General features: G+C 39.2%; 1 protein-coding gene across 1 annotated transcript; it reads left to right on the forward strand.

The window, feature by feature from the left end:
- The first annotated feature begins 623 nt into the window (after positions 1–623).
- Positions 624–16,539, forward strand: gpc2 (glypican 2). Its single transcript, XM_084952052.1, has 11 exons — positions 624–1,149; positions 2,871–3,029; positions 4,077–4,211; positions 8,328–8,503; positions 8,604–8,684; positions 9,050–9,215; positions 9,925–10,055; positions 10,782–10,928; positions 11,753–11,889; positions 12,725–12,897; positions 12,978–16,539. Exons 1-11 carry the CDS (start codon positions 972–974, stop codon positions 13,253–13,255), a joined length of 1,761 nt encoding a protein of 586 aa, XP_084808178.1. The 5' UTR covers positions 624–971; the 3' UTR covers positions 13,256–16,539.
- Position 16,540: the final 1 nt, after the last annotated feature.

Genomic DNA, 16,540 nt, shown 5'->3' on the forward strand with positions numbered 1-16,540 from the left:
CTTGTCCATTCTCATCACTTCGACTGAAAATCTTAGGATCTTAAAGCTGCTCCCTCCTATCTTTTTGTCAGCATTACCATTTCCAAACCATAAATCATAGCAGGACTCACTAATGTCTTATAAAAAAAATTGTTGGACTCTTGGTGCTGTCCTTCTGTCGCAAATCATCCCTGACTCCTCTCCACCCCCTTTTCACTGTCAGTTGCTTGGATGGTTTGCCCCAGGTATTTAAACTCATCCACCATCTCTGCTCCTTGCAGCTCTACTGTTACATCTGTCTCCTGCTCATTCATTTACTTTTATTTAACTTGAGGTAATTTTTTAAAAATCACTTATGCATACATCAGTTTTTGCACTCTTTATCTATTGTAGGCTACTATTTTCGCTGCTGCTGTAAAACAATTTCCCTTGTGAAATGAATGAAAGTATGAATCAAAATTGGGACTCTTTCTTTCAAATGCTCAAAAATTGTAATAAAAACATGATTATACGGTTGTTGTTTTTGTTATGTCCTTACGTAGTCTTTCTGGCTGTCCCATCAACTACAAGCCTCCCCTTTTATTTTGACAGCAGCCCTCCTTCCGGTATCACCCTGGTTACGTCCCAGGTGTTTGACGCAGTTTGCCCGTCAGATGATGCTGTGGGCCGGGAGCGCCTCTTTCACACTCCCATGTATTTACGTACAACAGCGGGTCTCCCAGGAAGGACAAATTAAATGAACACGGCCGATGGAAACGCAGGCCTGTCTGTGATGTAAAAGCCCGGCCCGGATGTTCATTGCACTTATTGGGGAAAAACTATGACTGTTTCAAACGACTGACGATTTGGGATCCCGTTACTCCTTACACTTTTGCGTGCATCCAAACCGGCCAGACATTCATTCATTTATAAGCTGCTGCAACCACAGTCTGGCTTTATCCGAACCCTTTACTGGAGTCTGCTTTTTTCCCTCCCCAAGTCCTACAGTGAGGATGGATACCAGGGTGTCTTTTCCCAGTCATCGGCTGCTGGTACTTCTTTGCACGGCTGCTGCCCTTTTAGGGACCCGTAGCCCTTTGGCTGCAGCGGGGAGAAGCTGCTCGGACACCAGGCAGGTGTACTTGGAGAAGGGGTACAGCACAAGCACCGCTCCGCTGACTCAAATTTCTGGTAAGACGGTTCCTATACCGCAAAGCGGGAATAAATTAAAGTATACAGTTCTCGGGACCCACATAGGGCAGTCTGTAATGATATATTTATATAGGGAAGGTTTAATTGTAAATTTTAGGGTAGGGTGCAGTTATGTCGCAGCAGAAATGTAGGCGCATCAGCATGGGATAAAAATAACATAATGCACATTAAGGTCAGTGTAAACTCACTGCTCCGCACTGCAAGCATCTTTAAGGGAATATTGTAGCAGGAAATGCCCTATAAACACAAACGCAACAAATCTCTGTAGAAAAGTGATAAAGAAGTACAAGGTGGCTCCAAACTCACTAAACGCCCCAGAGAGCCGTTGTAGGATCACCACGGTGAGTTTTTACCCCCCAAGAGAAACAATGCAGTATGGTTTAAAACAAATTACACCCGCCCCCTCCTCCTCTCTGTGCGGTTTAAATAGGATGATTAAGGGGATGAGCAAATTGCCAACACCGGTGCAACAAAGAACCTCGCCCCTAATTAGTCTTTGCCTACTGGCTCACTGTTAAATCCCTGCATATACACCCAGAGGCTCTGTTCACCGCTGATAATCTTATCTTGAGAATGAGAAGATTGGATGCGGATTACAAACACTTAGATTTTGAATAATTTGAAGTTGGGGATGGGGTAGAACAGAGGAGGAGGGGGTACAGGAAAGTGGATTTTAGATGTTAAATTGTTCAAAATAAAAATGTCTGACCATGTGAGGGTGCAAATGACAGAGTGAAGATGTAGCTTACTTCTTGGAGGTTTAGCTTTGCATGTAAATCAGTGAGCGGATGTGTCTGCTCCTCTCAGACACACATAGAGCTGCTTTTAAAAGTGATTCTGAATAAAATGTATGTTTGAAGTGTTTTTTTCCCCTCCTTTTCTTTCACAGCAATTTAGCTTAGTGTGTGAGGCAACTGCAGAATAGATTTTTTTGGTGTGTGTGTGCATGTGTGTGTGCATGTGTGTGTGTATGTTGGGCTATCACTGCCTGAGTCTTGGCTCACTGTCCCGTGGGCCAGGGGAGCAGATGGCTGGGAGAGTGAAGGATGAAGGGAGGCAGTTTAGCAATGGAAATAGAGGGATGAGAGAGGGCTAATAGTGAGAGACACAGGGAGAACAAAAGAGGCAGAGAGGAACATCGGTCAGGGTGGAGTTAGGAATCAGACTTTCGGCTCTATTAACAGGCGCAATATTCATGTCGGATGCAATATGATAGAAACAAAGAATTCAAGGCTTTTGCATATTTTGAGTACTCCTGTGTTACACCCCCCCACCTCCCCCTCCTGTGTGTGGCTTGCATATATCATTACCTCAGACATATCAAAGACCCAACCTGGGCTGACAAAGAAAGACAGATTGAAGTTGAATAATTCATGCATGGAAATTAAAAATTTTCTACCACGGCGTTATCTTTAATAAGATTTCCCCACTGAATGGACTGACAAGTAGAGGAATTGACTTTCACACTAAAAAAAAATCAGCTTTGACCTCCATAATGGAAATTGGCCTTGCACTTAATAATACATTTTAGTCATAAAAACAGCACAAAGTGCTTCACAAAACCATGTGCATATATAAAGTAGAAGCATATAATTACATATAGTTAAAAAAACCAAGGGAATCAGATTTCTCACCATAGGTTTAACTGTGTGATCAAATCCTTGCTTTCTCTTATGGCCTTTCTTTTATGTTTGTTCTAGGTGAGCACCTGCGGCTCTGTCCTCAGGACTACACTTGCTGCTCCAGTCAGATGGAGGAGACTCTGGCCCAGCAGAGTGAAAGGGACTTCCTCAAAGCAGTTTCAGACAACAGCCAGTTTCTCTTGACCACCTTTACCCAGAGACACCGCAGGTTTGACGGTGAGAGGCTGACACCTTCGTAGTTCTTGTGTTTGTAATTGGAACATTATTTGATTTGAAGCTGATTAAAAGCTAGTTATTACTTTTGATACCATAGTTTGTGAAAAAATGACCCTCCCCGAAATTAAACCAGTGAGTTTTAATTATAAAATTACCTTTCTAATTTAATTCAGATGATACTTCTGAGCTATTAAAATTACAGCTAAATGCTTGAAGCACAGCAAAGCAAATATATTAAAAATGCTTGTTACTTATGTAATTTCAGCAACTGTGAGGCATTTTCATACAAGTGGCAACTCACAAGAGACTGATTATAAAACTAGTTACAAATCAAGCAACCAGGGCCAAGCTATCCTGCATTTTAGTCAGTAGCATTTTTTCGCTCTAAATAACATTTTCCATAATGCAGCTAAACACCATATTTTCTCCAGTTAGAGAAAATCCCAGTTGAGGCCTCCCATTAAAAATATATAACCTGCTTGTCTAAGCTGAATTAACTATGATTATGCTGCTATGATTTTGCCAGGGTTATACAGACATAGAAGTCTTTATGAAAAAAGGTTTCTCTGGAATTGTAAGACTAGTTTATAATGACTTATAAACTATAAACTTGTATAAAGTTTTTGGAAAACCCAAATATTTTTAAAGTGCTCTGTATCCGGGAGATTTTATCAGTCATTGTTTCAAATAATGCGTCTACAGCTGCAGGTTTGTAGCAGCCACAGTACAGAGCTGAATTTACACTTTCTCCTCCTACCTGCAGTAGACTGCTATCACCCTTCCTCACACTTTTATATAATATATAATGATGAGTCATGTAAAGATGCTTAAGGAGTGGGAGACTGCATATGAGTCTTAAAGATGGATTTTAAATAGAGTACATTTTGTTAAACCCATTTACCAGTGTGCAGGATCTGAGCTGTTAATCTTTCAGGGAGGGGAGGAGGGTGAGGGAGCGCCTACATAGAAACCTGGCTGAGATATTAGAGAAAAAGAGGGTGGGTGACCAGTTTGTAGCTAATCGCTGCTTTTTCTGTCTCTGCACAGAGTTCTTCAAAGAGCTTATAGACCTTTCAGAGAAGTCTATGAACCAGATGTTTACCAAGACCTATGGGCTGCTCTTCACCCAGAACGCACACGTCTTCCAAGAGCTTTTCCTGGAGCTTCGCAGATATTATTCTGGTTGGTTTTAACACTCCTTTGTCCACCTTGACAGTCATAGAGATAATTAATGATTTTGGTAAAGATATGTCAGCTAGGTTGGATCAGAGACATTGTAAAAGAATTCAATTCAGTTCAGTTCAATTCAGTTTTATTTATATAGCATTAAATCACAACAACAGTAGCTTTAAATTGCTTTATACTGTAAGGTAAAGATCCTACAATAAAAAAAAAAGAAAAAAGAGAAAGCCCCAGCAGTCATATGACCCCCTATGAGAAAATGCTTTGGTGACAGTGGGAAGGAAAAACTCCCTTTTAACAGGAAGATACCTCCAGCAGAACCAGGCTCAGGGAGGGGCGGCTATCTGCTGCGACCGGTTGGGGTAAGGGGAGGAAGACAGGACAGAGACATGCTGTGGAAGAGACCGAAACATTATGAATCACTAAAAATTAAACGCAGAGAGGTGTATTAAACACATGCTAACAAAAAAAAAAGCGAGTGAAAAAGGCAACTGAAGAAGAAACACTTAATGCATCGTGTAAATCCCCCAGGAGCATATACTATTGGAACATAACTAAAGGAGAATTCAGGGTCACCTGATCCAACCCTAACTATATGCTCTATCAAAAATGAAAGTTTTAAGCCTGATCTTAAAAGTTTACTCTCATGACTCCAACTGAAAGCTGGTTCCAAGGAAGAGAGGCATGAACATGCCCATTGAAGGGCATATCCTGGTCAAGAACTACTCAAAGATCCCTCACAGTCTTACTAGAGGTCAAGTTAATGCCATCCAGATTATCTGGTTAGATACCGTATTTGTAATGCTTTTAGGGCCGAGTACAATGGCCTCAGTTTTTATTGAATCTAAAAGTAGAAAATTAGAGGTAATCCAGGTCTTTATTTCTTTAAGACATTCCTACAGTTTAACTAATTAGTGTGTATTATCTGGTTTCATGAATAGATAAAGTTGGGTGTCATCTGCATAGCAGTGAAAATGTATGCCATGCTTTCTGATGATACTTCCTAAGGGAAGCATGTATAATGTAAACAGAATTAGTCCTGGCATAGAACTCTGTGGAACTTCATAATTAACCTTAGTGAATGAAGAGGACTCTCCATTTACATGAATAAATTGAAATGGTCAAATGGTCAAATCATGGCTTTTTAAGTAACAGTGTAAGAACTGCCAGAACAGCCTGTGGTAAATACCCGATTAATAGAAATAGGTTGATCACATTTAAGATTAATGGTAGGAAAGAAAGAAAAAGAGTCTAAATAAATATCAATGGTACTGAAAGTAGCTGTACATAATGCTACTTCTGTGTGATGGTTATGACAAATTTTGTCTTTAATGGTTAAAATTTTATTTGTGATGCTTGCAACAACAGAGCTCTGTAGTACTCTTTCAGTGCTGAAAGAGAAACCTAGAGTTGTTCTTATTTTCTCTAATCACTAATTAATCACTAATAAATCAGTGATAAGATGTTCTAGCTTGAAAGAAGGGTTTTTCATAAAGCAGCAAACTAAGTTTCCAGGATAAATGATTATCTAAATTAGTGAGACATCATTTCCTCTTCAGCTTATGAGTTGTCTGCTTTAAGGTGCACATTTGAGAGTTATAGCAGGTGGCTGTCTTTTTCACAGGAGCTACATTATCCAGAGTCGTATGCAGTGAAGAAGTAAAATAATTAACAAGATAATCGACCTCTGTGGGAGTAGTGTTCTGGTAGCTGCTCTGCTCTGTGTTGGCACAAGGCATAGGAGAAGATGACAGTGGATGAATTATATCCTTTAACCTAGTTACAGTACTTTCATAAATACATTTATTGTGATAAAATCTATATACTACTGTTGTGTAATCCATTGTAAATTTAAATGCTATTCGGAAATAATCAGACAAAAGAGGGTTTGAAGGAAATGCTGATAAATGTTCAGTATAACGCTATATATCAGAACAAGCTCTAGAGTGGGATTAAGGTGGTGGGTGGGATCTTTTACATTGTGAAAGAAGCCAACTGAGTCTAATAATACATTTAATGCAGTGTTGGGGCTTTTAGTTTTACCATCTACATGGATGTTAAAATCACCCACAATATTTATTTTTATCTGAGCTGAGCACTAAATCAGATAAAAAGTCTGAGAATTCAGACAGAAATTATAAATGATAACAAATACGACTGGTTTATGAGTTTTCCAGCAAGGGTGGGCAAGGTGAAGCATCAGGCTTTGAAATGAATTAAAACTCTGTCTGAGTCTTTGGTTGATTAACAAGCTGGAGTGGAAGATTGCTGCCATTCATTACAAGTATCGTTATTGCTAAAGGAGTCTGTGAAGTAACTAAACATCTGGGAGCAGGAAAGTGCAGAAGGGACAGGTGAAAATGCCATGCTACTAGCTAGCTGGCTGCAAGTTGAGCCAGCAAATCCCTAAAGAGACAGTGAATACTGTGAATATAATTAGTGAGTGAATCAACAGAGAGTGTGCTTTGGATAAAGCATGTGAAGATTACTCTATGAAAAAAGTTGTTACGTATACGCTTTTAATTAAATTGACAGAACAACAACAGGAACAGGAAGTGATACATAATCAAAGAGAGAGCCAACTGAGCGAAGGAGAATACCGTAAATCAGCAAACTTTGTACATGGTTTTTAGCAAGTTCTACACATGCAGTTTAAAATTAAATTCAGATAATCCTTGAAAATAACTTCGCTAATAAGTGCACAGTAAGTGACCAAGTGCACAGGGTTGTCAGGCTTGCTGCTGAGTGGACTTTGGTTGGCTCTGCCATATAAAAGAAGGAGATTAGGGATGTAATGATGGTTTACTGATCCAAAACACAAATAGCAGTCACTAGCTTCCAATCCAAACAACATGGAGGGAAAAATCCACGTTCTATTTCACAGTGTTAAAACAGTAATTTAAGTAACCCGCCTGGCTTATGTAGTCTACAGTGGGCTCCAGTACCACCACGAGGAAAGAATGACTGCAGGGAAATGTTTAAAAAGACTGATCTCTGTTTAAAGAGGTACAATAATTCCTTCCGACACTGACATTTATGTATAGTTCAGACAGTCCACGTCCATGTTGTGGTAAATCAGCAGTTATAGACAGCAATAAAAAAAGCATCATTGTCTTTTGAGGGGAACCGACATGCCAGGAAAAACTGGAGGAAAAAAAGGAGAGCGAGAATTGGATTCCCACAGATGCCAGACCATTTCTATTTTTGTTCCGGATCGTTCTGTTTTTGGCTTCACAGCCGCTCACTGACTCTTCCATCTGCAGGCTGCTAAGTCAGCCTGTCCTTCTCTGCCAAACAGCATGTATGGCTAATTTAAGGCAGTATAGTAGACTACAGATTGGAGATTCACATGCTCATTCTGTAGAAACACTCAAGCAGACAAAACATTATGGATACTATTATGTTCTAAAGCAGAAAACATTTAGTGTTCAGATTTATGTTATCATTAAAAAAAAATGTGTTCATTTATCAACTGGATTAAGTTTTATTAAATTTTATATAGTTTTATAAAAAATTTTGATTACAATATTTTTAACCAAAGTGAGACATACGACTTCGCTAGAGTGTTATTTAAAGAAGTAAGGACAGAGTTTGCTCTAAAATCTCCATCTTTCCCCCAAAACTGTTGTTTCTCAAATGCATCAAAAATTATTAAGTGAGATATTTAAAGCAATGTCAATCAGACTTCTCCATAGCTTGTACTGTGTGTTTAGCCAAGGAGAAAAACACTTTAGTAAAACAATCAGGTATTTATAAAAGTATTTTTCTGTACTTTCCTTCAAAAACCTTGGAATTTTAATGCACACACTTCAGCAGTTAGTCATTTGGATGCTGAATGCAAAGTAAACAGCGCATATAAATATTGAGAATGGTTTCTTTGTCCTTCTAGCTGTTCAAATATGGCCGCACTTACCAAACTAATATATCTGATGGTGTTTATAGCTTAACATAGCTTTTATTGGAAGAAGATGAGAGAAATTTGTCTTTAAATACTCTCCAACAGCATTGTCGTGGTGAGATCCATTCTAACTGCTGTGACTCTTTTTCGAAGCATTTATCAGATAAGAAAAAAAAACATATTCTTATATAGTATAACTGTTACTCTATCGTTCACAGGGGGAAGTGTGAGTCTGGCAGAGGTTTTGTCAGATTTCTGGTCCAGACTTGTGGAGCGGGTCTTCTCTCTGGTAAACCCCCAGTATCAGTTCAGTGAGGACTACCTAGAGTGTGTCAGTAAGCACGCCGAACAGCTGCAACCATTTGGGGATGTCCCTCGCAAACTTCGTGTACAAGTGTGTATATAGTAAAATCTACAGAGCTCATATTTACTGTACTTATATAGCAGGATGGCAAAGGGGGACCCTAATCTGTTATCTTTGGTTTGACATTCAGGTGTCGAGGGCTTTCATAGCAGCCAGAGCGTTATCTCAAGGGCTTGCTACTGGTCGGGACATTGTCAACAAAGCAACAAAGGTGAGTGGCTCTTATTCAGCATCTCTTCATGCTTATCTTGAATGGAATATTTAATACCAAGATGGCATTGATGATACTCTGCTGTCTAAAGCATACTGGCAAGCAATTATATCCTTTCATTATGTTCTTGTTTAAACGGCTAGTCACTCAAAAACACAATAGTTAGTCTAGACTTTATAGAGTAATCCTGTTTATTAGATTATCAGACATTTAATCTAAACTAAATTAGTTTTTCTAAACATAACTTTGAAGTTCTTCAGCTGTGGTTGACTTCTGGAATTGCAAATATGTAAAACCCCTTTGTTAAGTAATGGTCATTGTGTGTTTATGTATTTAATCTGTTTTATTCTGTCCTTTGCTTTCAGTTAACTACAGATTCAGAGTGTGTGCGTGGCCTGATGCGTCAGTGGTACTGCCCACTGTGTCGAGGTATGCCCTCCGTGCGCCCCTGCCGCTCATTGTGCCTTAACGTGATGAAGGGCTGCTTAGCCAATCAGGCTGACCTGGACACCGAATGGAACAATTTCATTGGTGGGTGATAGAATATCTTTATATGTGATTTCATAGGTAGTGGATGGCACATTTTAAAAAGCTAAAGCTTCTGAAGAACCTGAGTTTCAGCATCATTTTTAGATCTTTAAGCATAGGAGAGTCAGCGTCTAAGCACTTTGAATTATTCTCATCATAATTAAACCAGACATCCCAAAAAGTAGCATCCTTTCTTGTGCCCCTGTCACTCATTTACTTTCACGTCCTTTTCCCTAATGAGTTCCTCCTCCATTAATCATTCATGCCTCTCTGCTCCTTCACAATTGATCTGTCTTCCTGTGTTTCCTTTCTCCTTTCATCAAACCCATACATTCCCTCTATTTTTTCTTTTCATCTGGAGTGCTTCCTCTTACCTTTCATTGCTCCATCCATGCCTGCTGAACTCAAAACCATTTTACCCTCATGCAGCCTTTTGTCTGACCACCATTCTCCTCTCTTTTTCACGCTTCTCTTTATATTGTGGCAGTTTGCTTCTTTATCTTACTGAACACCCCTTAAAGAGATGTAAATCACACTCTTTTAGCTGGTTGGCCAGGGGGGAGATTCCAGACACAGGGAACCACTGTCTTAACATTCATCAGGCTCTACAGAAGCCCACCTACACACAGTTTTTTTCTTCTTCTATATATTACCTGAAAGCGAGAACTAAAGTCAAAGCAAACTTTATCACCCTACCATCTCTGTTTTTCAGATGCTCTGTACCAGGTTTCAGAGAAGCTGGAGGGGCCTTTCAACATGGAGCTTGCAGCCGACTCTATCTCTGTGAAAGTGTCAGAGGCCATTATGCACATGCAGGAAAACAGTGTCAGCATCTCCAGCAAAGTAAGAAAGCACAGCAGATGATCAGTACATAAAAATGAAAACCAAATGAGCATTGTTATATTTTTTTATTGCTTTCCGAGAGTTTGGCAATTGTGAATCAATCAAGTGAAATGTTAACTGAACCTTTGAGAGGACATGCAAATGATCTTCTTCAATATTCAAGCAAAAGCTGTAATCTTAATTATTGTTTAATTTCATTTTTAATCTTTCTAATGAGACAGCATGCAGTAAAGATGAGAACATGATAGCCTCGGAGTATGATTAAAACATGGCAGACATCCCAGGAGTGAATCCACCAGAGAGACACCCACGTCTTGTTAGAAACAGAAAAGCTCCTGGTTTGTGTTGGTAGTGCTTTAAGGAACAGACAGCTCTCTGCTTTACAATCCAGCTTTGTGCGACTGCACTCTAACAGAGCGTGACTGTTGAGGTTAGGGGGAGCTTTTTCAACATTGTTCAGTTGCAACATTTTTGTCTGTAAACGTCATTGACTCTTTTCCCCAGAAATCAAAGGTCCCTGGTGTTTTTTTAAGCTTTAATTCAAAACTTAAATCAATGCTACCTTTTTTCTCTTAGAAGAAAGCACTAAGCCTTTTGCACTTATTCTTTAGGTGTTGTTAGAAGAAATTCCAAGAAATCACATATTAGTTCGAGAATATACAGTTTTCTTGACACAGCATAGAAGAATCTTCTTAATCTTAAAACTGCTGTTGCTGTGTACCTCAGGTGTTCCAAGGCTGTGGAAACCCCAGGCCAGCTCCAGCAAGGTCCAAACGCTCGCCCAGAGAGTCCGGGGGCAACAAAAGGCCTTTCCGAACCTACACTCCTGAAGAGAAACCCACCACTGCTGCAGGCACCAACCTGGATCGATTGGTAAGGAGCAAACAGCACAGTGACGCGGTACCAGTAGGAATTCTTAATCTTGGGTTGCACTTACTTGTCAATAAAGGTAAAAAAAAAAAAAAAAGAAAAGAAAAGAAAAAAAATCAGCTAAGCCTAAAATTATTGTATTTCTGCTGTATTTGCCATTTGGTGCTTGGTAAGTACCTTCCATTGGCCATTTAGTGCTTTTTCACTAAGAGAGACAAAGTGCTTACATTGAAACCAGATAAAACCCTTTGAAGTGGTTCGAGAATGCTGATGAATGACTGTTTTTGGTGGGTTCATGATAAGTGCCACTTTTCACATGTTACAGTGAGCAATTTGGCACATTCAGAAATAGATACTACTTGTTTTAACGGTGTACAATTTACCCTTTTGTGTTGAGCATTCTTTAAATATATCAGGAAAAAACTGTAAGAATGTCACACATGTTTGCTCTGCACATGAATCTGAGTCAGATCAAGAGGGGGAAAAAAAGGAAAAAAAACCAAACCCCAAAACACTAAAATAAGTCAGAGCGACTAATAACAGAGAGTCCTGTGGTTAGAGCCCAGACAGAATTTCTGTGAATAGTGTGGTCTTGTAAGATAGAAATGCCTAAATAAAAAGAGCTTAAGATCAGAGCACAGACGAAGAGGGTATTAGATATTTATATCTGTTTATAAGACTGAAAAGAAATGTCGTTTAAGAGCTGACCCAGAAGCAAAGCTGTATTAGGTTTTTACCTTTACCCAGCATCAGCCCTGCAGCTTTCATACAAAGATACTTTAAAACCATGTCTGAGTCATAGCCAGTTTCCTTCCACCTCCACACAGGTTACCGAACTGAAAGAGCGACTGCGGCCCATGCGGGGCTTCTGGGTGTCCCTCCCACACACCATCTGCAACGATGAGAAGATGGCTGCCGACGTCACTAATGAGGACCGCTGCTGGAACGGGCAGACCCGGGGGAGGTGAGCGAGATCAGAGCAAAAGGCTGCTGAGGGGAGGGTCTGTACAGGCGGAGGCGGAGGAGGAGGAGTGAGTGAGTGAGTGATGGTGCAGAGGTGGAAGGATGCAACAGATGGAACTGAGTTTATTTAATTATGCCACCGCCACTCACCCACATGTTCTCTACCTGGGTCTGCTTGTTCTGTGTACACACCAATGAATCAAGCTCATTTGAGAAGAACCACTAGTGAGTGTTACACAGAAAGAGGGGAACTGATTGTCCACCTTCATCAGTCAGCATTTTATATAAAAGCACATCCATCTTCAGTCACAAACCAGATGTGCTGGCTGTGCTATAATTATCTTGTATTATCACATATACAATAAGTGATAATAACTGTGAAATGTCCTTTGGGCATTCCAGATTGTAACTTTAAAAATATATATGGTGCAGCTAACTGTCTTGTAAGCAAAAAGTAATACATGCATTATTAAAAATTCAATAAAGCTTGACATAAAACAAACCAATAGCTGCTGAAACATTGTGCTCTGTACCGAAAATGTCAGCCCAGTGGTCCAGGCAGCCACATGAAACCAGAGTCAGTGGGATTAATCCTCTGGGGACTGTTAGTGTCTGTACAAAATGTCACAGCAATCCATCAGATGATGACTGCTGAGATGTTTCTGTCTGGACTAAAGCAAAGGGACTGATTGGCCATAACCATCTCTACAGCCTAGCCATTAAAGATTTGATTACAAAGGGTATCACTGCACATAAACCTTTAGTGTTCTTAAGAAAATTAAATAGCAGAGAATAAGCTACTATGTATGTGAATGCCTCTTTGTGCGTATGCTCAGGTACCTGCCAGATGTGACAGGTGACGGTTTGGTGAGCCAGATCAATAACCCTGAGGTGGAAGTGGATATTGCACGTCCAGATGTGAGGACCAGGCAGCTGATCATGGAGCTGAGGGTGGTGACCAATAAACTGAGGCATGCTATGAGTGGACAGGACATGGACTTCATGGACAGTGAGTGTTCCTAAAATTTTGACTTGATATTCTTATATCTGCTCCATATATCAGATGAAAATGTGCTTTTCCTGTTTCAGGTGAGGAAGGCAGTGGCTCAGGAGGTGGAGATCATGGCGAAAGGTACAATCATGACTGGCCAGGTTATGGGCCTTACTCTCCACCATACACCAAACCCTCAAATAACCCCGCCTCCAACCCTGCAAAGCCGCCTCGAGGCCGAGACAGAAACGGGTCCAAGTGGAACAGAAACAACGGGCAGGGACGGGTTCGATCTGCAGCTGGTCTGCTCTCTTTCTCCCCGTTTTCTTTGTTGCCTCTGCCTTTTGTGGTCACTGCTGCCACCATGTGGAGATAGCTGGTTATTAAAGTGTGGAAGTGAGGGGAAAATTTCTGTCATGCTGGAGTCTAAAGCACATTATTAAGAAAATAATTGCCATTCCATTCGGTTACACCAGCATTAAAACAACAGTAAAAACAGGCTAATTCAGCAATAATCAAAGACCTGTTTACAGCACTAAATAAACACTGAATATTTTTCCTACTCCCCAAGCAACTAATGAGACATAAAACACACTGATAATTAAAAACACAACTTAAAAATATCATCTTTTATTTTTTTAGTGTCATGTTTGACTGATTGGCGTTAGATGCTGAACGGTGTGCAGTGCTGGAAGTCTTAAGGGGAACAAAGGAATAAACTTTTTAACATTAAATGAATTGGCAGGATGTGTGGGTGATGGCGGTGACCACTTGGTGGTCTGTGAGGTAGAGATTAGCCGTGCCCATAATTACTATGTAGTTTCAGTGAGCAGCTGATTTAACATACATTTGTTTGCTGCTTCTCTCTTTAAATTAAGTTTCAGTACATTTGAGTTCAGTTTAGCTGTGGTTCGTTTAATTAATTTTTCTATCTTTTTAAAGCAGTAAGATAAAGTTTAAGTTCTTTCAATTAAAACTCCATACTTTGGCTTTGAAACATTTGAAAAAGGCAAAAGTGTGACTCTTTAAACCAAACAATGGGCTGATTTTGAATGTAAAAGCTCAAACCAAGTTGGGTTGCTTATATCAGTGTAATATATTGCTGTTTTTAATTTATTTGTAATATCATATATTGTTTTATTATTATTTCAAGACAATGGCTGTGTGTTTTCTTCTAATGTAAGTTTGTCTTTCAAGTTCTCTGGTGGTGAAAAAAGGGAAAAATCAAGTTGTATTAATACTTTTTTGTAAACCAGTCATTTTAAAATATTATCATATACATCAGAACACTTATTATCAGCTGTAGTTTTTTTCTGGCTTCTTTACTTCTAAACAGAGAGGGGTAAAGAGCATCATGTGTGAGTGTGTGCGTATGTGTGTGTTTGTGTGATCGTTTTATGATGTTTGTTATATGTGCCGGTCTTGTTGAGAGGATGCTGGGACCTTTTTTTAAAGTATGCTTTTGTACTTATTTTTCCTAAAAGCAACAAAAGTTGTTGAAAACAGTCGGAGAGCACACTACGTATTGTAACGTTGGACTGAATGGTTTCAGAGAGAAAAATGATGTCAGAACTTAGATGATGGTTCTTAATTTTCATGTGCTGTTTCAATGAAGATGAAATCAAAGAGTTTTCAAGACAAAGCTTGTGAGGAGTTGTCATCAGGAAAGAGGAGAAGAAAAGATTAGTTTAACATTCTGGGAAGTGTGCTTAGCTTGCAAAGTGTAAAATGAGAAGTTTAAGATTAAGATTTAGAAAACAACAAAAAGACGGATTCAGCAGCTGATTAGTTTAAAACAAAGTAACTAGCTTGGATGAGAAAATCTATATACAAGGAATGGTTGAATTTGCAGATTAACATATTTTAACTTTTTTAATTTGTGCAAAAATAATTGATCATTTTACACGGGTTACATACTGATTGTTTATTGGCATGAAGAAATTGACAGATCTGCTAATAAAAATGCAATCTTTGCCAAGAAATAGACCAACACACACTTACCAGCCACTTCATAAAGTATATCAGTTCAGTTGTTGATGTATATCTGCCTAACTAGTCACGGCAGTTATGTAGACATGTTAAAGATGACCTGTTTAATTTTCACCTGCAGCAGACTGGGTAAGAATTAGTGTTTTAAGTGACTTTGAACATGGTATGGTTATGTATGTCAGATGGGCTGGTCTGAGTATTTCAGAAACTGCTGATTCACTGGGATTTTCCCCACACAACCATCTCTAGGGTTTACAGAGAATGGTTTGGCAAAGAGAAAATATGCAGTGAGTGGCAGTTCCCTGGGACAAAATACGTTTTTGATGGCCTGAGGTCAGAGGAGAATGACCAGATGCATTCAATCTTGAATCAGATGGTCTATAGTAGCAGAAGACCACACTGAGTGCCACTCCTCTCAGCTAAAAATGGGGAACTGAAACTATGATTCATGTGGACTGACCAAAATTGGATAATAGAAAGATTGCCTGGTCTGATGATCAGATGAAGATGGTTTGGTCAGAATTTGGTGAAAACAAGAACATAGAGCATCTTTGGGATGTGGTGGAACAGGAGATTAGCATCATGGGTATGCAGCTGACTAATCTGCAGCAACGGTGTGATGCTGTCATATCAATTAGAGCGAAGTCTCTAAAGAATTTATCCAAAACCTTCCTTAAACTATGTTGCAAAGAATTAAGGTAGTTCTCAAGGTCTTCTGAAGTTGTAACCTATGAAGTGGCCAGTGAGTGTATAACCTCAGTATCAATTTTTACACTTTACTTTTCAGCATCTTTAAAGTAAAATTTTCTTAAACATTATTCAGTGTTGCATTTTAATTTGTGTTTTGTAAAGTGAAAGTTGACAGTGTTTCTCACTTTCTAGCTTTTATGCTAAGCTTAAAAAAAAAGCAAATAAGCACAGTTTCCAAAATGCTCAACTATTTCCAGGAGATGATGAAAGTGACTGAATAGAACAGCTGGGGAGACAAGAAAATATAAGAGAATGTATAGATGCTGCAAAAGGACACTTAAGTTGAAGAGAAATTGTAAAATCCCATTTGCTTGTAACAGAATTAAATCTACTGAGGTGGAAATATGCCTGTAAAATAGAAATATGATCTAGAGAAGGATTTCCTTTCATAACATATCCATTTTTACACCAATTACCAACTGTTTCCAACTGCTTTGAAAATGCTCAGTGGATAACAGGAACTGTGTAATGCTAACATATTAGTATGGACCAAATTCTCTGAGGACTGTTTCCAGCACTTTGTTGAACAAAACTCAAACAAAATGCCAGCATGTGAAGGTGGATATGTTAATTTGAAATGAAAGCCTTCAACAACAGTAGGAACTGTGGCTAAGACTTCACCACACACAGCATTATATTGCACAAAGAAAATGACAAAGTGTTTCACAGTATTTTAAAAGCAACAGTGTTTTAATCGTGTGCTTTCAGTGCTCAGCAGTCAGACATGTCTGTGATGTCTGCAGTATTTCCATTCAATTTTAGGAAAGTTGTTTTTGAGTCCGAACTCGCATCCATTCCTGCAACTCACATTCCTTCATGGTGAAAGTATAGCACAACTTTTTTTTTTTCATGTTGTTGTGACAGTTTTTTGGTATCAAACAAGTGACATTTTTTGCTTCATTAAAAAACTGAAGAAAAAGAT

The sequence above is a fragment of the Perissodus microlepis genome, chromosome 2 (assembly GCF_051167445.1).
Source record: "Perissodus microlepis isolate ML-2025 ecotype Zambia chromosome 2, ASM5116744v1, whole genome shotgun sequence".
Classification (NCBI taxonomy): domain Eukaryota; kingdom Metazoa; phylum Chordata; class Actinopteri; order Cichliformes; family Cichlidae; genus Perissodus; species Perissodus microlepis.